Source organism: Lepidothrix coronata, unplaced genomic scaffold, assembly GCF_001604755.1.
Source record: "Lepidothrix coronata isolate B3197 unplaced genomic scaffold, Lepidothrix_coronata-1.0 Scaffold24, whole genome shotgun sequence".
NCBI classification, from domain to species: domain Eukaryota; kingdom Metazoa; phylum Chordata; class Aves; order Passeriformes; family Pipridae; genus Lepidothrix; species Lepidothrix coronata.
This window is the reverse complement of record NW_016690204.1, coordinates 5,293,908-5,317,006: the sequence shown is the minus strand read 5'-3', so window position 1 is coordinate 5,317,006 and position 23,099 is coordinate 5,293,908. Positions and strand designations below refer to the sequence as shown.

Below are 23,099 nucleotides of genomic sequence, written 5' to 3'. Positions count from 1 at the left end.
GCCCACCCGCGTTACAGCCGGGGCGGGGAGCGGCGGGGCCGGGCCAGCGCCGACACAGCCCGGCCCTGCGCGGGGCCAGCGCCAGCCCGGGCGGACCAGGTGAGCGGGGCCGGGGGCGAGCTGCTCTTCCCCGGGGGGCGAGAAGCGACCGAGGGTCCTTGGGCTCCGCGCCGCTGGAGCGCCTGGCTGGGGGAGCGCCCGGCGCTGCTTTCGTCTGCGGTGCGGTGGATTTATTTCGCTTTAGACATTAAGGCTAGTTTCTTTCCCCTTTCCTTCCCTTTCCTTTCCTTTCCTCCCCTTTTTTCCCCCCCTTAACACTTTTGCGGTTTTTTTTTTTTTTTGTTGCGCTTCGGAACTGCGGATGTGCCGCTGTTACTCTCGGAATCGCCTATTTCGTAAATGACGAGCAAGACAAAGCACGCTAAATAAGAAGCTTTCTAGCGCTGGGAGGAAAAAGGTCTGAGCACTGGTTGCTTAGAGGGGACCCTTCAGAACTCACAGAGTCTGTTGCTGTGGCGTGAGCTGTTCGCTCTTACAGTCAGCGCCTCTGAGCAGTAAAACTGGGGAAAGGAACCCTTATTTCGTGTTCTCTCTGCATGTCAGATGTGTGTGCATGTCACTTCTTGCCCTTGTAGAGAAACCTCTGAGGATGATTTTTGGATCTGTGCCTCTGGATTTGGCTTTTAGGGAGTGCATTTGAAGTTCTTTTATGACTCTGTTTTTGCTGGAACTGCTGAGCTACTTCTAAGAAATGTTTGCAAAACCTTCTGTGGTGCTAAATTTGATCTCAGGGAGAGTCTGAAAATACTTTAAGGCTGCTTGGACGTGACCCTCCTGATCATTATTTTTTTGTGAGGTTGAGCGAGGTTTTTTGATTGCTGTTCTTAATGTTGACCTTCTGACTATTATCATATGTTTGGCAAACATAATTTCTTTCCTTCTGTTGATTATTAATGGAAGATAGAAAGGCCTGTGTATGTAGCTGTAGAGGGCCTGGACTTTCACAAGTACATCTTAGTATCTCCATTAAGTCTAAGAAGGCTTAACTAACATGTAAGGATGTTTAAAAAAAAAAAAAGGCATGTATAAAGACTTTGTGTGTTTACAGAAAAAAAGTTACGTGTGCCAAAGAAACTGTAGGAAAGATGAGCCTGTTCTCTGGCAATGGATATATTTTTACGTGCTATATGAGGATAAAAGGAGAGAAAACATGCTTCTTGAAGTGGCCCTTTGCAGGGGCAGAGCTGAGGGTGGAGCTCATCCCAGGGCCCTGTGCATGTCGTGACACCCATGTGACACAGAACCAAGAGTTTGGTTGTGCTGCTTCCCTGTCCTCCCATGTTCTGGGCAGCTGCTTCTGGCTACAACTACCCTCTGCACTGCTCTGAGCTTCTGTCACTGCGGTTTGCCCGTGGTTGTAAATATTTTGACTGGCATCGTCCCCTCCTTTACTTACATGTTTGTAAGCACAGAAATATTTACATACAAGTCATGTGAAAGTAGCCAGATAAGGCCAGGTAATGCTGGGTTCTGTCTTCTCTTATGGCTGTTGCCTTTTGGGTAGTGCTGTCTAAATAAATATAAATCCAGGCTTTATATATACCTGAGCACAAAACACAGCATGAACATGGATGTATTTACTGCAGGTAGAGCTGCCTTACAACAAACTGCCAGACCGTGTTTGTGCACTACACAAAATACGGGTCTTGGGATGAAATGTGGTGAGGGGGGTTCTTTCTCGGCGATAGGACCAGCAGGCTGTGGCAGAAGTAAAGAAATCCTTCCCCTGCTTACATTTCATCCCAAGCAGGATGTGGGGTGCAGAAGCAGTTGGGGCCTGCTGGTTGTGGCTGGGGTGTCTTCAGGGTGAAAGCTGTTTCTGGTTGCACCTTTTGACTGTTTTTGTCTCAAGTTTGTTTTTTTTTTTTGATCACTGAATATGGAGTAGTCTCAGCGGAGATTGATAGTTACTGCTTGAAACTTGGAAAGAGACTTGATTAGTAACATTTAATGAGATTGTAACTGTTCAAGTATGTATTGATAAATATTTGGATGTTGGTGGTTAATCTGTCCCTCATCTGAAAGGTTTCTGACAGAGAGTAAGAAGAAGAATTGGGCTTGAAAAGTGCAAACCCCATCAACTCCCCATCAAGGGGAGTGATGAGTGGGGATTACATCCCTTCCTGGGGCTGGGAACTTCCTTCGGGGGCCAGTGGGCAACAGGGCTGTTCCCAGGGCTGGGAACACTGTGCACTCTGCACATCAGAGGGGTGGCAGCCTTTGAAGAGGAAATAAAAGATTGAAGTGTTCGTTTTTCTTTCTGCGCAACAGTTTTAGAAACTCAAATCCTGCTTTTTTTTGCAACAGGTTGATACGGAGAGCTAAACAAAAAGAAACAGCTGAAACACTGTAGAGAAAGGAGGTGTTTAGCATGATGTGTCACTCCCCAGTATAGTTCAGATAAAATGAAAAACAGCGTTCATCTGACTAACTGCTCTGCCTTTTCTCTCAGGGCAGGGTAGAGGCAGTTGTTCTGCTTCCTTCTCTCATTCTAATACTGTCTTTTCCTCATGTCCCAGGCAGTCCCTTGGACAGATCAGTGATCTTCATTTCCTCCTCCTCCCTCACTGATCGCTCCTTTCCGCTCCCCGCCGCCTGCCCGGGTGGGCTCGGGGGGCTGCGGGGGTCACTCAGCCCGGGTGAGGCAGCGCCTGCCGGGCGCCGCTCTCTGCTCTCGGTTCTGCAATTGAGTTCCTCTGGGCAGACCTCAGCTGGCCGGGGAGCGCTTTCAGGATTTGCCTTTGTGCCTGTTCTCCTTTTTCATGACGTGTGTGGCTGTAGCGTGCGCGATGCAGCCCATGGTACCGGGAAGAGCACCGAGGGAGGCAGAGAGTGGTGTCAGAGCAGGGAGCACGGACAGGGCTCTCTCTTGTTGGAGCATCGCTTCTTGCAGTCTTCCCTTTCTGAGAATAAACAACTGCCTCTTGGATTTTGTAAACAAGCAGAAGCGAGATTCTGTGGGAAGATTTTGCTTTTCCCCCCCCTCAGCTAGTTGCTAAGAAAAAAAGACAGGAACAGAAGGTGCAGAGATGGGATCCCCCCCCGTCATGAAGTGGCACCTCGGAGCACCATCCCCGCCAAGGCTAGAGAGGATCTGAACTGAGGCTTCCTTTGTCCCTTCACTGTGCAGAACGACACTCTCTTAGCTGCCGTTTCTGTCATTTTTGGGGCATGTGGAGTACAATAAAGTGGTGTTTCTGTTGTTTGCCGTCCCCGAGGGAAGCTGTAAAATACCACGCGAGTCAAGTCGCATCTACTCAGGCTTGGCTGTGGGGCCCCCGGGTGGGTGCTGCCCCGGAGCCTGACCTCCCGCTAATGGACAGGGCTTCAACAGCCTGGAAAACCCCTCCCACTCCAGTTAAAGCAGCGTCATTTGTGTGGTTCCTCCGATGCTACAATCCTACTGATTGATTTCAGAGGTTCGCTGGTTTTTTATTCGCCGTTGGTTTGCACAGCAGCTTTTTTCATTGGGTCGATTTCAAATGTAGGTATATAACGAAGTAACCTAGGAAATGCTTTTTAAATAATTATTATCCTGGGGGTAATGACACTTGCATTAAGAGGTTCTTGCATTATTTATGCAGTTTGGAAAGTGAATAGTAGTCTAAAGGAAACGAACATTAAGTTTTTGACCCGTCATCCATGGTCTGAGCATTAGGCTCCACTTCCCTGGAATTCTGTATTTCTGCAGGGAGGAGCTGGAGATAGGGTGAAGGTCTCAACAGATGTTTAAATATGAGGATGTTTCAAGGACAGCAATTATGTATTTGGCCTTTGGGCTCTTGCCAGGTTCTTTGGGCAATAATCCCTTGGTGGCCACTTCTCACCTGGCACTGAGGTCTGGGAAGATAAACCTGGGGTTGAGCTACAGCTTCCCTTTGAAAGGTGATCAGATAGTGGAGGGATGAAGGCACAGAGAAAACAAATCAACCTGCAGTTGAATCCCTGGGGAGGGGTTTCAGCTGCAGGGAAGGGCTCTGTTACTGTTTTCTGGAAGAAGCAAGTAAGCCTGTGCAGCCGTGTTGCAGGGCCTCCTCACCCTGATGGCTCTGTGCCTGATCTGATCACAGACTGCTTTGTGAGGGACAAAGGAAAATGGAGAACTCTGACCTGATAGTTTCTCTTTAATATTAAACCAGCTGGTCCTTTGCCATGCCTCATGAGCAGCGTATGACTTGGGAAGTGGTGGGGCATTAACAGCTAAGGCTGATCCCAAGAGGGAAAGCAAAGAACATGTTGGTGCTCCTCTGAAGAGCCTGTAGTAGTGGGTCTCTGTCCTGCTCAGCCACCTGTAGTGTGCTGCAGGTCCCACCACTGGTGGTGTGTTTGTCCCATGGTGGAGGACAGACTGCCAGTTGGTGTGGAGACACAGCTGCCTGCTGGAACCACAGATTTTGATGGCTAACAGTAAAAACAAAAGATAAAATTTCTGAGAATTAGAGTGTGAACCTCTGCTTCCAGTAGGGAGCCAATTCAGCATCTGATGTTCACTTTGCCTTCCCAGTGTTGGTTTTGGGCAGGGTGGGATGGATGGTGTATTCTGTTGTGGCAGCTCTGCCATGGGAGTCACGTTGTATTCCTTCAGGCACAGCTCTGCATCTTAAAACATTTCCAGGAGCACTGCTTTTCCCAAGGTTTCAAATGTTTTGCCACTTGCTATTTAAGAGAGTGTCCAGACAGAGTGACCTCTGTCCAGGAAATAAACATTTAATCTTGCCTGTCCAGTTGGGGAGGAATTTTCTTTCTGTGTCAGTACACGGTTCATGTTTGGTTTGTTTACATTGCAGTGCCAGTCACGCTGATCGAGGCCCTCTGGCGATATGGATATATTGTTTTATGAGCTCCTGCCTCCTCAGTGGTTACTGTTTGGTGGCTTTCCCATCATGATATGATTTCAGAAGGTGGCTCAAAGACATTTGCTTGTTTTCAGTTACATAAGTTACTTGATTAAAATAAATCACGGCCACAATTGCAACTTCTTGACAATGACTTTAAAGGGTAAATGAAGCTGCCAAAGAGAAACGTAAAAGAATTTCCTGTTTACAAAATATATACCTGTTACTGGGGTGTAAATACATCATTTGGATCCTTTCACCCAGCTTAGCAAGGCAATGCCTGTCTGGGCAGTGGCTTGTCTAGACCAGGAGCTCTGCTGACAGCAGCCAGGAAAGGCAAAATATGCTCAGCTGTAAAGATTTGGATCTCCAATATTTGGGGAAAATCGAGCAATGGGAATTATGAAATATGCTGATAGCCTTTTCACAGAGCCTCTTAGCGATGGAGACTGGTAGGAGGAGTTCTTAAAGTTATTTCGAGCTAATTCAATTGGAGGGGTTTTCATTTTACTGGTAGGGAAGAGATGAAATAGAGTGAATATTTGTAATGACTTTCTGCTTTATGGTGTTACAGAAAATGTTTGAAAAGTGGTCTTACACAGGTCTCAGTTTCTGAATAAATGTGTTCTTTTTTCTATGCAGAAGGGCAGTTTTTCCCTATCCCAGGAACTGTGTCCTAAAAATTATTCTCACCAATGTTTAGAATACAAGTTCCAGAGTAGAGAGCATACCTTTATATACCTATATATTTTTGCAGCTCCACTGTCTTCTGATACATTATTTTTTAAAATTTACTTTTTCCTCAATACCAGACTTAGACAAAAAAGCTCTTTCTCCCTGGGGATGTGTGATGCACTGCAGTGTCTTTTACCCACAGTAGCAGGGACTTCAGGACAGAAACTCACTGCTGGACCCAGGCCAGGCTGAACCTGGCAGAGCTGCTGCCCAGGCTCTGCCAGCAGCGTCCCATGGCCGTGGTGTCATCATACTGCTGCCTGCACAGTCAGTTTTTCACATGCTCACCTTTCCCACTCTTCCATCCCTCAGGCTTTTCTGGTAGGCAAACCGCATCTGAAAATCCTCCCAGAGGAATAAAAGAAGAAAATAAGGTAGTGCAGAGCTGTTTTGGCATTTATCACAGCCCTGTAGGGGGAAAGGAGTTTTGCTGGACACTCGCTAAACTGGTAGAGTTGGGGTCTGGGATCCTAATCAAATTTGTTCTTAAACATTTTAGTGTGGCTGGGTTGCCTGTTTCCTGGCACAGCTCCTGAGGAGGAGCTCTCTCTCTGGTACCCCACTGATGTGGAGCTGTGTAGCCTCAGATCTCCTGGCCACCCAGACCAGGGTGAACCCACCAGGCGTGCATGCCTCTGGTTTCCCAGTGCCACGGCATGACTTGTTCTGGACTTAGGGCTTGTTCCTGAGGCAGGCAAACGTGCAGGCTTACCTGAGGATTCTTAGCAGTGTAACACCAAGTTTCACACAAAACACGGGTACACATTTCCTTGCCTTTGTTTTCTTACTGATCTCAAATCTCTCTTGCTAGTGAGTCTTTTCCAGCTTCATAAGGTCGTGTGGCCGAAGAGGTAAATTGAATCAAAATAATCTTTCATAAAGGCACTCACTGCCATTCCTGTGCATGGTGTTTGCTCTGCTTGTGTGTCCCATTCCCTCCGTGTTTGCAGTTGAAGTAGATACAGCTCTTTGGAGCTGTGACTGCTCTAACACAATGCTTAGTACAATCTTCCATTAAACATGTGCTTCTATATGGATTTTTATTTTTAAGCCTGAAGAACATACATGCCTCAAGTCTCACCTGCTTTTTCTTTTTGACTATAACAGCTGATTTCTGCCTTCCCTGAAAAGCTTGAGCTGCCTGTTCCCTTGCTTTGGTCTGTGTTGGCTTTTGAGCATTAACACAGCAGACATAAATAACAGCAGCAGCGTCTGTGATTCTGGACAGCTCTGTCCTGTTCCGTGCCCTCCCAGCACATCACTGGAGCCGTGGCTCTGGAAATCACAGCGCAGTAAATAGTTTTGTTGACGTGTAGGCAGGCACGGAATCAAGCCCCGCACACGTGCCTGTGCTGGCGCTGCGGTTTTTGCAGGCATCGAAACACAATATGACTCCTTTTGCCATTCGACTGGCTGTGAACGCAGAGTGGATGTGCTGAGCAAGAAAGACTAGTCTGTGCACACATGGTAATCAGGGAAAGCAGTTAAACTCCCTCTAGGTCCATTTTCCCATTAGTGGGCTGCGAACGATGCGTTGCCTGCAGTGGATTTGCTGGACTGTGGGTATTGTGAGCATTTTTGAGACTAAGAATTTTTTTCCTGAAAAATCTAAAGCGTGTAATTGGTGATATTTTTCCAAACTGCCATCTGAGAGGACAGGACTGAGAGGATTTGTGTAAGGTGTAGTTTCCAGAGGGTTTGGGCTGTTTATCAAAGTGGCTCCTGTTCCCGAAGCAGCTCTGGAGGCTGTGGGGTGTGCTGTGGGTGTGTCACAGGTTTGGTTACACATATAGGAACTACCTGCTCATCAGTGCAGGAGACCCACAAGATCCCTAAAACAGCAGCTTGCAGTGGAGATAGTTGTGCTGCCAGGACTGAGCTGAGGAGAGGTCAGTAAGGTAAAGCAGCAACATTTTCTGCTGTGCCGAGCAGTTTGGTTGTGTATGTTTGCTTATGTATTCTCTGTTCTGCAGGTAGTTGGGTTACGTAAGAAAAACCAGATCTGTGCAATGTGTATATTTATATAGTTCGTATCCTATGGACTTTAGTTAAACAAATAAAGGCAATTTCAGTTTGAGAGTCACAAACTAACCCTTAGTTTTATTGTTGATGGAGCACTTGCCTTCTGGTGGAGACTGAGTGTGGCTTTTGCTTGCGAGCAGCATTGATTCACACTGAGTGTGAAGATCCCTTTGCCTCAGTCTCCTTTTCACTAAAAGCACAATGAACTGCTTGCAGGGAGGTGTTTTGGTTTGGGGCCAGGCACGTTGCCAGTGGGTGTGCTGCCTCCTGCTTGCTGCTGGATTTGAGCAGGGAACCCGGGCTGGTTGTCAGCCTGATGAACCTCTGCAGCTCACTCAGGGTTTGTACCCAGAGCTGTGGACACAGCTGGTCCTCACTCTGCTGCTGCAAAGGAGGTTGTCTTTGCTTTACAGCTGAGGAAATGAGGACACTGAGGGGGGGGTCTTAGAGTCACAAGCATGACCTCGTGTAATGCATGGTGGGATATACTGTAAATTGTGTAGAGGGAGACTGGGGAGAGAAGAAGAAAACAGAAATGCAATTGTTAAATAGGGCACTGATCTTTAAGCATATTAACACATGAATTTTCTCCATTAAAATGTTGGTCTGTCATCCCATCTGTGTGTGTGTGTGTGTAAAAATGCTCCCTTTTGTTTCATTTTAATGGAATGTGCATTTCTATGCCTGTCAGTTAGCACAGGCTGAATATGCATTTTGTCAAGCCATCTTCGTTGGAGTGATGATGCCCATTGCTAACCTTTCATGCAGGTGGAATGTAGTTTTAAAACTTTTGTGTGGTAGAAGGGTTTTATTGTGGGTTGTATTGTGGGTGCAGCTGTTTGTGTAGGGAGAATTTGTGCTGTTGGAGCCTGGGAAGTAGGATGCAGGTAGGAAACTGTGGGACAGGATAGAACAGGAGGAGGCCTTAATGGAATTCAAGAGCATTTCTTTGTTGCTTAGCAGAAAGCAGGAATTTTCTTCACTCTTGAGTCAGAAACAGAGCATTTTCTGTTTCTTAAATTATTTCAGTAAATTGTGTATCTTCTGGTCATTAATTGATATTGGTGCAGGTTCCTAGTGATGTCTCAATCACAAACCTTTTGTTTAATTGATTTCTGAGAGATCTAATTGAAATATACTCGAGTTATTAGACTAGGATGTTTAAAAATATGCATAGGAAGTGACAGGCAGTGAGACTGTGCGCTGGGATAGCCAGACAATAAATCTGGCCTGATAAAAAGGCATCTGGGGTCTGTGGGTGCCTCACAGTACTGGTGTGAGGATCAAGTTATTTTTGAGTGATTTCTGATTCTGCACCCTGCCATCTGCATCTTGCTGTAGTGCTGGCAGATGAAATATCCTCAGAGGACTGGGTTTTTTTCTTTGCCAATACATGTATGCCTCATACATTTCCATGGTTATAGATCTCTGTAACGTGAAATGTTTTTCCCTATTGAAAATGTTGATTAGGGAGGAAACACAGTGAACTAATTGTTCTGAGTAACACTTGAGCCACATAAATATTTCAGAGGATTTCTGTAGCCTTAAAAGGCTCAAAGTTGCACATGAACAAACTTACCCATAATTGTGCCTGAAGTTTTGTGATGTGAGAGGAGGCTGAAAAAGGGAGAACTTTTGAAAAGTGCCTGGGGATTTACATATGTATAACTCCTTTGTAATAGCATGACACTGTATAAGCCCATTTGCCTTGTAGATGAGCCTTAAGATGCTTAGACACAAGACACATGAGAAACTTCTCGTGTTTTGGTATAAATATTTTCTGCCAGTATGAAATAAATCCTGGAATAAATTCACAGGGAATGTGCCAGCATGGAAGTAATGGCAGAGGGAGAGCTTCAGACTCGGAAAAGCACCGAAGGAGGAGCTGAGTTGCAGATCTCCAGAGCAAGTGCTGGAAGGGACAGAAAGTTCCCTGTTCAACCAGATATTGTACTTCATCTGGGAAATACATCACCTACTGTGACTGGGCATGTTTAGCAAGAATAGGATGAGATGTATTAAGTGTTGCCTCTGCTGCCCAAGAAAAGAGCTCCCAGCCTTGGCTGATGGAGGGGTGATGAAGGCAGCAGGAGCCTGGAGTGGTCAGTACAAGGGTTCTGTGCTGGGGATCACAAAACATTTGAATAGGTTATATCTGGTTTCTGGCCCAAACCAGCTAGCTTGTTGACAAGCTAAATCTATAGAAAGATTTGAAACTAGTAGGGTTTATTGTCTAAGAAAGAATAAGGGCAGCCATTCAAGTGAAGAATGGGGGAGCGATTTAGAAATACTAAGATGTGTTTTAAAAAGGTGTGAGGTTTTTTTGTTTGTACTTGGAAATTTAGAGTGGGGGTGAAGAACACCAGAAGGAGCTTCTCCTCTTGCTCTCTATCCTATTTATGTCACTTCTGTTAGAAAATTTAAGGTTTGATTTATGAATAAGACTGCACCCTTTCTTATGTGCTCTTCTGAGCTAATGCTTTTTCCTATTTTTTTCCTTTGCATGTTATGCCCTTCCCTTTCCTTTTCTTACCTTTTTTTGCTATGCTCTCACTAATTTGCCTTTTGATCTCACTGTCCTTTCTTAATTTTTCCTGTAAAAAGGACCAGTCCACTAAAAGGAGTGGGGAGTTTTTTATAGACAGTTAAGCTCTAGGACTCCTTGCCAGAGAATGCTGCAGGGGCTAAAAGATTATATGAACTCAGGAAGGGCCTGGAAAAACTCATAGGAGGTTATTTATTTAAACCAGGATGCTGGAAAGATGTTGATGGTAAGCACCACTGTGTACTCACCTTATACTTAACTCTGACCTAGGCAGCCACACCTGGCTACCAGTGTTGGACTGAGTAAAGTCATCCTGATGTTCCCCTGTTTCACTGCAAGAGTCCTTTGTGGTCTCCCTTCACACTTCCCTGTCCCTTTATTCCAGCCCATGTGGGACATGTGAAGACAGACATATCTGGGGAAGCCAAGGCTTGCTCCTGGAGGTGACGTGTTGTGTACTTGGCTCCAGGGAAGGAGCACTTGGATTGGAGCAGGGCTTTGGGGGTTGGTGTGTGAGCTCCTGCTCCTGGTCCTGGCAGTGTGGGGGTTGCTGGCAGTGACTTTGCAGGCAGCTGGGCAGAGCTGTGACACAGTGTCACTGCTGCTACAGAAGCAACCAGGGTTTGTAGGCTGGCAGTTCACACAGGAAGCAGTTGGCAGACCAGAAGCAGGACAGGATGCTGGGTGTCCCCCCAGGCTGGTGCTGGCTCGCTGCCTGCGGCTGTGCCCTGGCTGGGTCAGGTCTGGGTCTTCAGCTGCACGTGGAGGGGTGTAAGAGCTCATCATCCCACCGTGTTTGGTTGGTGAGAGGCTGTGGTGACCTCCCAGGGACAGGCTGGTGCAGGGGCTGCTGTGCAGGTCTGTCTCCCAGACTTATTTTGGGCATAGTTCTGTGTAACCTGTGGATTTGCGTGAGTGAGGAAATGAAGCTGGGTGCACAATCTTCAGACTTACTGTGGGCTTACATTTCAGGAGACGTTACACCTCCACTGTACAGTGTGTCCTGATGCTGGAGATGCCTGCACTCCCCCCAGGAGTGGGATTCAGTGCTCAGGACAGGCTGATGCAGAGCACAGCTCAGACCCTTCCAGCCCTTATCCTTGACAATGCCATGAGCTCACTCTTCCCAGTGCTGCAGACTTTCCCCCCACTGTCTAGGAGGGTTTTCCAGAGCCAATGTGACAGCACTTTTCCATGCCCTTCTTGTATGATAGCTTGGCCATGGCAGGTGTTTGTGAGAATCCCCCTTTTCCTGCTATCCCTGTCTCATGGGCTTCTTGGTTTGTGCTGGAGATAACCAAAGCAATAACCAAAGCAAGTCATTTAAATACTTGATGGCATTAGCCAATACTGTATGTGCACAGGAACTTAAGTCACTGGGCAGCACGTGCACCTGATTAGCATGCACTAATTATCACCATCATCTTCACCACCATCTTCACCCTTGTCTGGGAAGAGCTTCCAGAGGAGGGGGCGTGTCTGGAACCTGTCATTGCTTGTCCAGGCTCGCCATGAGCTGGGGAGAGTTTTCCATCCCTTGCAATCTGTTCTTAAAAAAAAAAAAAGAGTTGGGGAAGTCTTGGACTTCTCCTGTGAGAGAGTGTGAGGGGAGGTGTGCTGGTCTTGGGACAGCTCTGTGCCTTTCCCAGCATTGTCCCGAGGAAGTTACCTGACCACTGGGTGCTGGTGTGTGCTGCTCTCACTGAAGTACTTTTTTCCAGGAGGTGGGATGAAACACGGTCCTCCTCATGGCACTGTGCACCCTCTGCCTTCGGGCAGAGCCTGGTGAGCACTGTCCCCGTAGCAGCCAACTCACTACAGGCAATCACAGCCTCCTGTGTTTGCTTAAAAGGGGAGGACCCTGGCTAGCTCCATTCCAGGCAGTTGGGAGAATAAGTTTATGCAGCATCAATCATGGAAAATACTGGATTTCCACTGACAGACGATCTTGATTCCTCTGTATTTTTAATAAAACGAGCCACAGGGTATTGCCATATACCCTTCAGTATAACTGTAAACCAGTTGAAAAACGTACCTAACCTATCCACTCAGTTCCTTAACCTAAACCTTTTGTTGTTGTAAGTGTACCTGTCAGCTTGCATGAATCGTGGAAAATACAGGACTGTAGAAAGTCCTCATCTTTCTCAGTGTACTATATAGGCTGCTGATGACTTAGTTTCCCTCCCACCCCTTTCTGGGGTCTCTGCTACTTGGGCAGCATTTCCTTCAGACACATCACACTGTAGGAGCAGAAGGGCACCCACAGTGTTTGGGGACAAGGTGTTCACTGCTGAGACTGCTTGGAAGTAACTGCTGCTATTTAAACTCAATCCTGTTTTAATCCAAATTAATTTCTATGCACTGACAAGCAATGGGAATTTTCCTTGCATTTTTTCTGCCTTATTATTAGGCTTTTACTGGACACGGTTGGGCAATGTCCTGGTCTCCATTAACCACCAGATCACTCCAGTATGTGGGCACTCCTCTGCAGCCTCCAAGGGCGTAATGTTTGTCCCCTAATCCCCCGTGTTGACATGTCACATGCATGTTGCAACTCCTCTGAGGTTGTGTTAATTGAAATACCAGTATTAATTGTGGAAAGTTAGTCATGCAAACTAAGCTGGAAGGGGAAGCTCTTGGAACCCGCTGTTTCGTAACTGCATGTGTTTTGTAAGAGCTTAACTCCGTGACGCAGGAGGAGTGCTGGGATGCTCTGAGGGGCTGGAGCCCTGTGTGCACCGGGGTCCAAGTGCCAGAAAGTGCTGTGCCTGGCGCTCATGAGTCTCAGAGAGGTGCCAGGGAGCTGCCCTGTAAACTGGGGGCACCCTTGGGAGCCAAGCACCCTCAGATCCTCACCTTGAACAGGGCAAGGTATTGCAGGGAGCGGAGGGTCCCAGTCTCCACTCTCTCAGCAAATGAGAGCAAGGGGCCATGTTTCTGCTCCTGCTGAGAAGAGTTTGTAGGTGTCAGCAGAAGGGCAGGTGAAGCTGAGGAGTTTATTTGCACGGCTTCCTTAGGAGAAGGAAAGAAATGCAGCTGCGCAGAACAAATTTGGAAACCAGGGCATTTGAAAGTGAGTCGTTTAAAAAGAGTTTCTGGTGGTGTTTCTGAATCCAGGAAAATCCCAGAAAACAATCAAAATTTCATATGTCCACATTCCTTTTAGAGGTCGAAATGAAAGAGCGAACTGGCAGCAAAACCCATCTGAACGTGGCTGCTCTTGGGGCACAGGAACCTTGCTCTCTCTTTTGGGGAAAGACCTCGTTTTCCAGGCAAGTGTAACCAGTGCTGTCCTGTTCATGGACCATTGTGGTACCTTCTGAAAGCAGCTCCTCCAGTCTAAGGAGGCCAGAAGGAGCATTTCCTTCAGAGCAGTGTTCCCTGGGGACAAACTCTGTGCCCGCTCACTGGAGGTGTCACAGTTTGTTATGTGAAAAGGAAAGTGTTGATAGATAGATTTCTTGGAGTCTGTCACCCTGCCATATCCATTTGGACTTCTTTTTCCAGGAATTTGCATTAATTAAAAATGAGACAGGATTTATGTGATAGCGTTGTGCTGGTCAGAATGGATAACTTCCCCAAAACTGCTATTTTTAGGGTATTTTTAGAGGTACGGAGTAGACTTAATAGAATAGGATGTATACATATATAGAGAAATTATGATGGCATTTATATACCCCCAACCTTAATAACTTCAGTAGGGTTTTTTTGTTATATTTCATGGAGAATTTCAGGAATTCCTCCTGCATGTATTGTGCTCTTTGTAGTTCACTTGTTACAGGTGCTTTGTAGGTCACCTGTTACAGATGCAATTTTGGGGTCTCTTTCTGTACACATTGGCCAATTGTTCTCAAAAAAGCGTGGTAAAAAAAGATATTTTTGCCTTGAAATGTTAAATTAGTCTATTGTTTCTATGATGCCAGAGCGATTTATTTTATTTATATTTTAGTTCGGTGCATTCCTAAACAGAAAAATTTTAAAAAATCATGTTGGAAAAAGATAATGACGGATGTTGAGATATGGGAAGTTCAATAAGTTGAAGGGTGATGTGGCACATGGTTGGAGTTTCCTAAAGAGCCTCAAAACATCACCACCTTACGTCATGTTACATTCATTCTGTAAATACCCACAGGTATTTACAGCAGAATGTTCTGCTGGCTCAAGCAGAAGAGAGATACTGTCTGTACTGTCCCTCATATTTGGCATAGCTGGAATCTCACACTGCTGGGCTTTCAGGAGCTCTGGTTTGCTGCTATGAAGTGCTGGCTGCCTTCACAAGGACAGCAGGAGGCTCCTGGGGAGCTCCGGGCAGGGAGCACCTCTGGGGTTCATGGGATGCCTTCCTTGCCATGGCAAAGTGGAGAGTGGTGGCTGGACTGGAGGGATGGGGGGGTAACTCCTGGAAGCAGGCTTGGGAGGTGGTGGGCTTGTGAGAGATGTAAGAAAGTGAGTTTGCTCAGTTGGTCACAAGGAGGGGAAGGAATTCATGGGTGCTGAGAAGGGACAGGTAGGCAGCTCTCTGAGTCCCAGGGTCAGTTCAGGACCCAGGAGAGCATCTGGAAAGCATCTTTGAAGACTGCCAGTAACTGCATTTGGAAGGCAAAGCATTCATGAAGAGGAAGGCTGGGAGAGTTGGGGCCTGGGTTTTGGTTTGGTGTGACTGTTTGCTGTGGGGTTCCCACATCAACACTGCCCAGCCTCCTAGTGCCTCTGGCTGTGCCTGCAAGCTGGGGAGAGCTCTGCTCCTTCAGAAGGGATGTGAACAACGTCAAGAAGTGGCCATACCAGCACAAACCAAAATAGCCAAACTCCACCTTTGCCTCTGAAAAGGCTCGGATGAAGTGCTCTTCTCACTGAGTGTTGCAGGAGCCGGGAGCTGCTGACATCCCGCTCTACACACACCATAAAACTTGGCCAGTCAGTCTCCAGTCCTTTACACTGTGTCTGATTTTTGCAATCCTCAGAGAAGCCCAAGGGGCAAAGGGATGTGCCAGTGCCCTCGCCCCTGCAGCGATACAACACATGTGCCAATACAGAGTGCAGCTGAGCTGCAGTGGAGCCACAGGCTTCCTCTGGCTGCTGCTCTGCCTGCCCTCCTCTCCGAGCTGCCCTCGCTGGCTGTGGTGGGTGTGAAGTGAAGCGTGGCTGCTGTGGCTGCCTCCAGCTGTGAGCATTTGTGTCAGCTCTCCCCCAGCTCTGATCACGGTTTAGGACTCGTGTAATAGAAATTATGAGAGTCGAGGCTATTCATCTACCTTGGCTGTGGGCAGAGAACAAAAAGGGTATTTGTACAATTAAATGGTACCGAATGTTCTGCATCACTGTGTTATTTTATGTTTACAGGGCAAAGGGCACAAAAATAATACAAATGGGAACAATAACATACGTTAGCACTCTTCTAACTCCATTTAGACTTCTTTATTTGTAAATATTTTTGTGGTTCATCTGTGTTTTAAAGAAAGGAGGGAAAATTCTGCCTCTCTACCCTTGTTTGAGGAAGGGGATGGGCAGTACTTTGTGGTTGTATTGCAGTGGATGGGTGAATGCTTTGCATTTTGCTTGTCACCTGACAAGCTGGTTTATATTTAGATGAGGAGAGAAAGCGTGTGATTCTGAAAGCTGCATTTTCACTTGTGCAGAGGCCAGACCATGTGTGCTGAGTTATCAGAATGAGGTTTTAATTGTTTGCTCTTAGTTTTCCTGTGACTTATTAGGGCTATAGTCCTCGTATGTCAAACGTGCATTCCTTGAAAGCAAAGCACCCAAAGGAGAGGTCTTTAGAAAGCCCAGGAGACTTCCTCAGTACCAGCCAGCACAGGAGGCCTCTTTGGAGGAAGAGGAAATTTGGAAAATTCCAACCCATTGGTGTTATCATCTCGGTCTCAGCTGAACACTGTGCTGTGACACTGAACAGGGCATTAGCTCATGGGTGACAAATGCCATCCATATTTGAAATGACTTCCTTAAAGCTGGGGTTTTGTTCTCAGCTGAGTTGTTGCTCTTGAGAACAGTGTGGAAAGCTCAAGCTGGTACAGGAGGGAACATGACTATCCACTTCTATCTTCTCAGCACCCGGAGCAATTAAAGACAAAAGCCTTTGTTCCCTGGTGACTTCATTCTTAAGAGGCCCTTTTAATTTTAGTCCTTAGTTTCAAGAAGAAATAATACGAATTTGTCATTGACAAGAAGGCTGCATCTCTCAAATGGCATGTGAAGGATCCTCTCCATAATTCATGGGCTGGGTTGTGTGGGTGTCAAAAGGAGGGTGCATAATGGATGTGAGAGATTTAAGTTCAATTAAACCATTGGTCTTAAAAGTAACTTTTCTTGCCTTCGTGATATTTTCTTGACCCAGATCGCCACATTTTTTTTGCTAACTCATCCAGATAACCAGATATTTTTAGTCTTCTTAAGTAAGAGTGTAGTGGGTTATTGGTTATTTTTGTACATCTTATTCTCCTTCCAGTGTGGATGGGGACTTGTATAGTAATAACAGAGCAGTCCTGATTGATTCCTCTTATTTTTGTCATTGCTGCACCTGTAAGTCATGCATTTATCTGCATTGAAGTGCTGCTGTTCCTCATCTTTCCCTTTCCATGGATTCTGGGAGTTCTGCTTGTTGTGTGATGAGACACATATTGCTGGTGATGTGCTGAGAAGGGGATCTTCTCCCTCCTCTGCAGTAGGACCTGAATAAGAGCAAACCTGAGGCTGCAGGGGATCTGGACTATTGGCTTCCCAGTTCCTGGCAGATTGTTGCAGACTCAGACCTACCAAGGGAGATTGCTGGGTGTGCCAGATCCCTCCGGGTGGGAGGGGTCACCTCTTCATGGTCAGCCACTGCCTCCCAGCTTTGTCTGTGTTCCTGTCCTTGGCAGAGTAAATTACCTGTCTGACTCAGTCTGAACTGAATTAAGGAGCACTTACAAGACTCTCTTCTTGCAGTGAGGCTGAAGGTGTTACGAGCTGGCAGAGCTGTGTTAATAGGTGATGGCACCAGGAAACCAACCTCCAGCAGTGGAGGTGCAGCCTTTATCTCAGCATTTCCTGTTCGAGTGATTCCTGCTTATAATGTGTGCAGAGGCTCCTCTGTGCTGTCGGTGGTCAAACCCCACCCGTCTGGGAGCTGTGTGGGGCACACCAGTACCTCGTGCTGGGGCTGAGCTCTACATCAGGAGCCATTGCCCGTGGGTGAGGCAGGAGTAAGCAAATACGTTAATTGCGGAGTAATCTGTTTTCAGTGGAGCTTCCTAGTACAGCTGCCAAAAGCTGTGACATTTAAAAACAAATAAATTTTAAAACCCATGAACTCGGTGATACAGAGCAGGAGCTTTTGGTGCAACTGTGTCCGTGTGTACGTCGGCAGGAAGTGAGTCATGTTCTTACAAAAACCATCATCTGAAGAATTTGTGACTTTTATGACAATTCCCATTTTGGGCTCAGTTAGATCTCTTCCTCTCCCCAGGCTTTTCCCAGGCATCAGGAATGTCTTCTGAGCCCACTTCATCCGCCTCCCAGCAGTCCCCTGCCTCTCCACCCTCTCCCGGTTCTCTCCATCTGCCCGAGAGCCGCAGGGCGAGGGACCGCTCCCCGTCGCCCATGAGGTACCTCATCCCCAGCCCGCTGCCCACCCGACGGACCAGGACGTTTTCTGCGTGAGTACGGGGAAACCTGCCTTTCACAGACACAAACAAACCACTGCCCTCGGGCAGAACGATCAGGGAAGGCAGTCGGGGGGATGGGGGAGGTGGTTGTTTGCATCTAGAAGATGCTCTGGTATTTTACTGTTGTCTCTTCTCCAAAAAATTCTCATGCCACTAGACTTTCAGTCCAAATCTCCTGTAGTTTTTCAGTGCTCTGCTTTGGTAAAGGATGTTCAAAGTCTCTTGCACTCTTTAAGACCAGAGTTTTACAGGGAGGGGAAAGTACACTGAGAATTCTCAAAACATAGGTCTTATCTGAAGCTTTGGGTCACTTCAAACACTGGGTTATGGCTCTTGGGACAAGTTCCTGTTGGTGTTTCTTCATTAGATCCAGACCTTTTTTTGTCATGACCTCTCTCCTCACTGCCCCTGAAGCACTGGATCAGACCTCACTGGAAGTTTTAGTTCTTTTATTCCTGACACCTCATCCAGGTTACATTTTAGGGATGCTCCATCACTTTCCAGAGGAAAGTGCTTCCTTGTTTCCTTTTCCTGTCCGTCTTTCATAGATCCATCTTCAGATTGTCCAAACAGACCTGTAAAAGAATATGTCGGTTTGCAAGGTATGAACCCTGATCTCTGTCTCTGAGGGTTTCTTCAATGAGATTTTCCATAAAACGAGGTGAGGTTTGTTGCATTTGTAGTTATTTGAGGTAGTGATCCAGCTGAGCTGCCTCCCCCTGAGCTTTCCTGTGGCCCGGTGATGCTGTGCAGGCTCCAGGAAGTCCTGTCCGAAGGGGACTCCTCCAACAGCAGCAGAGGATGGTGTTGCAAGGTTTGGCCATTGCAAAGAATTCCCAGTGCCTGTGATGGTCCTCCCAGTGAGGGGCTGACCTGCAGAAGGCAATGTGGGCTTCTTTGTTAATCTCTGAGCCTTTGAATCGGGGTCTGAGGGCATTATGTGGAGCTGTGGTCAATCCTTGCAGTTCAGGCAGTCTGTTTAAGGGAGGTCTGGCATTTCTGAGTGAAGCACTGTGGCAGTAAGAGCTCAGCCCCACAGCCAGCCTGCTTTGTGCCACTTTATCTGGATGAAGTTTTTTCTGATGGCTTTTTCCTTTTCGCTTTTGCAGTTTTACCCAGCTCTTTTCTTCCAGAGTGATCCATGTGGATTTAAATAATAATCTCAGTGATGCTTCATATTATTACTTCTGTATTTAAAATGAGGCAGAAAGTATCAGCAGCAGCAGAAGAAAAGTTTATATGTTGTCAGTTCCAAAAGCCTTCAAATGCCTTGAAATTTCTAATGGAAGTAGATTGCTAAAAGGAACATAATTGACTTAATAATTGGGGTTGCCCTTGAAAAGCAAGTCCAAGCTAGCTTGTCTCAGTGCTGTGTTAATAATGAACTCTTTGTAAGTCTTCTCAGCTGTTAATCTTAGTCTGGTTCTTACAAAATGAAAGAATTTATTATTTGGCTTCCGCAGTTTTTTAATCATTAATTAGTGTAGGATTCTTGCAGTATTTGTTTGCCCTGAAAATCAAAATAGCTCTGAATTTTTTTGTGTGTGTCCTCTTTAAACAAGGGGAGCTCTAGGTGAGCTCTGGCCCCACAGTTGTATAGAAAAGATGAATGTGACAGACAGTAGCTTATTATTCAGTGGGATTATTTAATTTTGGTTCATTGGAAGTGTGGGGCCTCATCCCCCACAGTGCTTTATCTCCTTGAAAGATGCAATTGAACTTTAATGGCTTGTTTAGGACATCGAGTGCTTTTCAGTGTAACAAGCACTTGTGAGGTCAGGTGCTCTGACAGCTTTATAGAGCTGGAAATGAAGTGATTTAATGGACATTTCTCTTTAGCACTTTTAACTGTATTTTTTTAGCATTAGTTTGACTTAAGGAACAGAGCTTACCACTTTTTTTGTTAACAATTTTATTTAAACTTTATTTAAACAAATTCGAACATTTGGGAAAGTGATGTCAAAGTTGCCGTGATGCACGTAACCAAATGGCAACACAGTCACTTACTGAATTGTACCAAAATCCTCCTCTCACATGGGAGCAACCTACTGATACTCATGGCATGAGAAAGTCCTGATCTAGTAACTCCTCAGTGTAGACTCTGTAAGATGTGTAAAACAGTTGGCTTCATTAAGGAAAGTGTTTGAGTGAGTTTGGATCCCTGGAGGTTCCACTCGGTGTATCTGATGGGGAAAAGAATTTAATCACACACTTCTCAGGGTGGGTCATTGTTCACGCAAGTCCCTTTTCTTGATGGCAGTGAGTCATCCTAAAGCTCTGTCTGCAAATCTCATTTTAAAATACAGGTCCTGTGCCAGTGGAGGAGGAGTTCAGCCTGGAGTCTTGGTGTTATGCACACCAGTTTGGCTTCACAGCCTGCTGGAGTCATTGGGAGGTGAAATACTGGCTTCAGAGCATCCTAGTCTGGCAGGGTATGAGTGGGGTGTGTGTACACACTGTACATGTCTCTGTGCACTGCACTCTCTCCATCCTACATGCACACACTCACTGTGAAGTATGTGAAAGCACAACGCTCTGGGGCACACTGGTACTCCCCAACTCAGGAAAGGTGGGAGAGGTGCACACTTAGTGTGGTGTCTGAAAGAAAATGTGGCACAGCGACAGAGCAGGTGAATTCAAGATGGCAACTGATGGATTATGGTGCAAGGAAACACCTTCCTCATCTTTATCTCCCTTAAAAAGGCCACAGGCAAAGTATGTGCAGTGCATGAAAATGAGTATTGGGCAGTTCCTGCAGAGGAGTTTGCTCACTGGGAGTGTTTGGCCCCTTGTGCCCTTTTGCCCGTTTGCTCTGGCTGACACGCCTGGAGCTGTGCTCGGTGTCTGTGCTCAGCCATAACCTGCTCTTCCTGTGCTTCCTCCTGCAGAACCGTGAGGGCATCGGAGGGTCCCATCTACAAAGGTGTCTGTAAGTGCTTCTGTCGCTCCAAAGGCCATGGTTTCATCACCCCTGCAGATGGAGGACCAGACATCTTCGTACACATCTCGGAGTAAGTTGTCTGGGGGGCCAGGGGAGGCTGGAGCTTTGATTTGCCTTAGTTGTGGAATGCATTTGACACTTCAGATGCAAGATTGAGTCACCCTTACCCTAGCAAAGAGGGGTTATGCAGATGTTACTGACAGCAATAGGTTGTGCTGCTCTTTTCCTGTATTATTATAAATATGTTGAGTTAAAAACTGGAAGATGATCCTGGCAAATCTCTTGTAATAAGCTGTGAAGTTTTGCCCAGACCCAGAAACTTCCATTTACCTGAAGCAAATAACCTATGTGGTATCCACTTTTAATGTAAAGTCTTATAACACTGAAAACTCATTACTTTTACTTTGCACTGCTGGTACCATTATTAAACTAAAGGTTAATTGCCTCTATTGTTGGGAAAAGTCACACTTTATTACTTCCTTGAATTTATCTACCTTCAGTTGTGAGAAGTTTATAGCTAAAGCTTGCTCTCTTAAAGGTTTCATTGGTACCTCTGCTTTTTTGTCTTGAGACAAAAGTACAGTTCACACTGAGAACCATCACCTAAATTTACCTTTTGATAAACTAAGTAGATAAAGCTTTTTAAGTTCCTCGCTTGGACTTTTTTCCCAGTGTAAACCAGTCTTTTCAGTCTCTTTTCTAAGTATGCTATAGAATTTAAGTATAATTTTAAGACCATACACTGTACACATGCTTTCAGTATATGGAGGTAAAATCTCCTGCAGAGTCCTGCTCTGTTTCTCCTTATGCACATCCCATAATCGCATTAGCCCTCTTATCCCTGCTCTTTGCATAGTTGCTTACCTGCTCTGACCTCATCATCCCTTGCAGTGTCAAAGTTTGGTGCATTCCTGACAGCAGTGTTTGCATTCCTGGTCCTCAGATGCACAAATTCTGGTGTGGCTGCAGTGCAGCACATCTCAGCTGGACAGGCCCTGCCTGCCCAGGGAGCCAGAGCACACTCCCTGACTGCACTGTCCTTGTCATTTGTTGCTTGGCTAATCTGCCAGGTTTAATGGATCATTTTTATATTTGTTTCTAGATTGAGATGTTGACCAGTGTTGGGGCTAAAACTGGTCTCTGAGGGTGTGTAATAATATTACTCAGTCTTTATTCTCCAATAACCTCTTTTAGACCTGTCACCAGTTTTATTCTACCTGTTGTTCACAGTACTGAAGCTGTGAAATCCTTATTTGTTGTTCAGAGTGGTTATCCAGTCAACAAAAGTCTTACCAAACTTACGTTGCCCCAGCTGTCTTTCCTGCCTGTGTGTGCAGCACGTGTCTTTGGAGGAGCACACTGGCCTCCCTCCAGGTTTCTGGAATGTTACTGCACGTTGGGGAGCCAAAACTTTGTAGGGCTTGTGGGTGCAAATGGGCTGAGTGGTCTGACTTACGTGTTCAACCCAAGGAAATGTCATGTAATATCTTCTCTTTCTTTTGTCTGATGCAAATGCACAATTGCTCCTCATTTCCTGAGTGACTTAAAAATAGCATTTCCTATGTCACAATTAAAAAATTTAACTGTGAACGTCTAGTCTGACCTATACAGTTACTGATCAGCAGGGGTTTAGTTGAAACAGCCCTCTCACAGAAACATGAATTTTCAGCCTTCTAATGAATTCCTTTTAAAGAACTGTCTATTTTCAGTCCTGGTTTTTTTTTCTCTGTACATTTTCTCCTCCAATTAGTTCAGTAAAATTTTCTTCAGTTATGTGAAATTAACCCTTTTAAAACCCTGGACATAGCTTTTTGACTGGGGTTGCCCTTTTGTTTGTCTGTACAAAATGTGAACTGATCTTTCAAGTGTTTCCATCCTGTGGCCCGACACATCTTTCTCTCTGGGCCCAAACCCAGAACTTAATTCTGGGTACACAGTCCCCCCCCAGTCAGCTTTAGTTCTTAGAAACTCCACTGGTGGTTTTTGTGTTTGGCTGATTAACACTCCCATATGTCTCCTGTGCTGCAATCCTGTGTGACATTATGAGAATAATTTTGTCTGCTGTGATTTTTTGGTGATCTGTGCGAGAGGCCCCCTCTCGCAGGAGTCCCCTCTCGTGGGCTGTGCTGGTTGGAGTATTGATCCCATATGCTTTCAAAATGCTTTGACTGTGAGCCATCAATAAGCTAGATTTGAGTAACTGTGCCCCAAATGTGGTGTGCCACCCTCCCCTTCCTTCCACCCACTCCATCTGCCCTAAAGCTCTATCGAGCGGGTCTCCAAGGCTGTAAAAGTTT

General features: G+C 46.1%; 1 protein-coding gene across 3 annotated transcripts in view; it reads left to right on the top strand.

The window, feature by feature from the left end:
• The window catches only part of CARHSP1 (calcium regulated heat stable protein 1), a 37,362-nt gene that overhangs the window by 1,794 nt on the left and 12,469 nt on the right, over positions 1-23,099 (top strand). Inside the window, exons 1-3 of one of the 3 annotated variants that reach the window (XM_017809102.1) lie at positions 47-99; positions 17,663-17,852; positions 20,750-20,872. In XM_017809102.1, the coding sequence (XP_017664591.1) occupies positions 17,683-17,852; positions 20,750-20,872 (293 nt within the window). In that variant the 5' untranslated portion in view covers positions 47-99; positions 17,663-17,682. Of the gene's footprint in view, positions 1-46; positions 100-5,322; positions 5,348-17,662; positions 17,853-20,749; positions 20,873-23,099 lie in introns of those variants that run through there. The other 2 variants (XM_017809101.1, XM_017809103.1) reach the window with 2 other exon arrangements.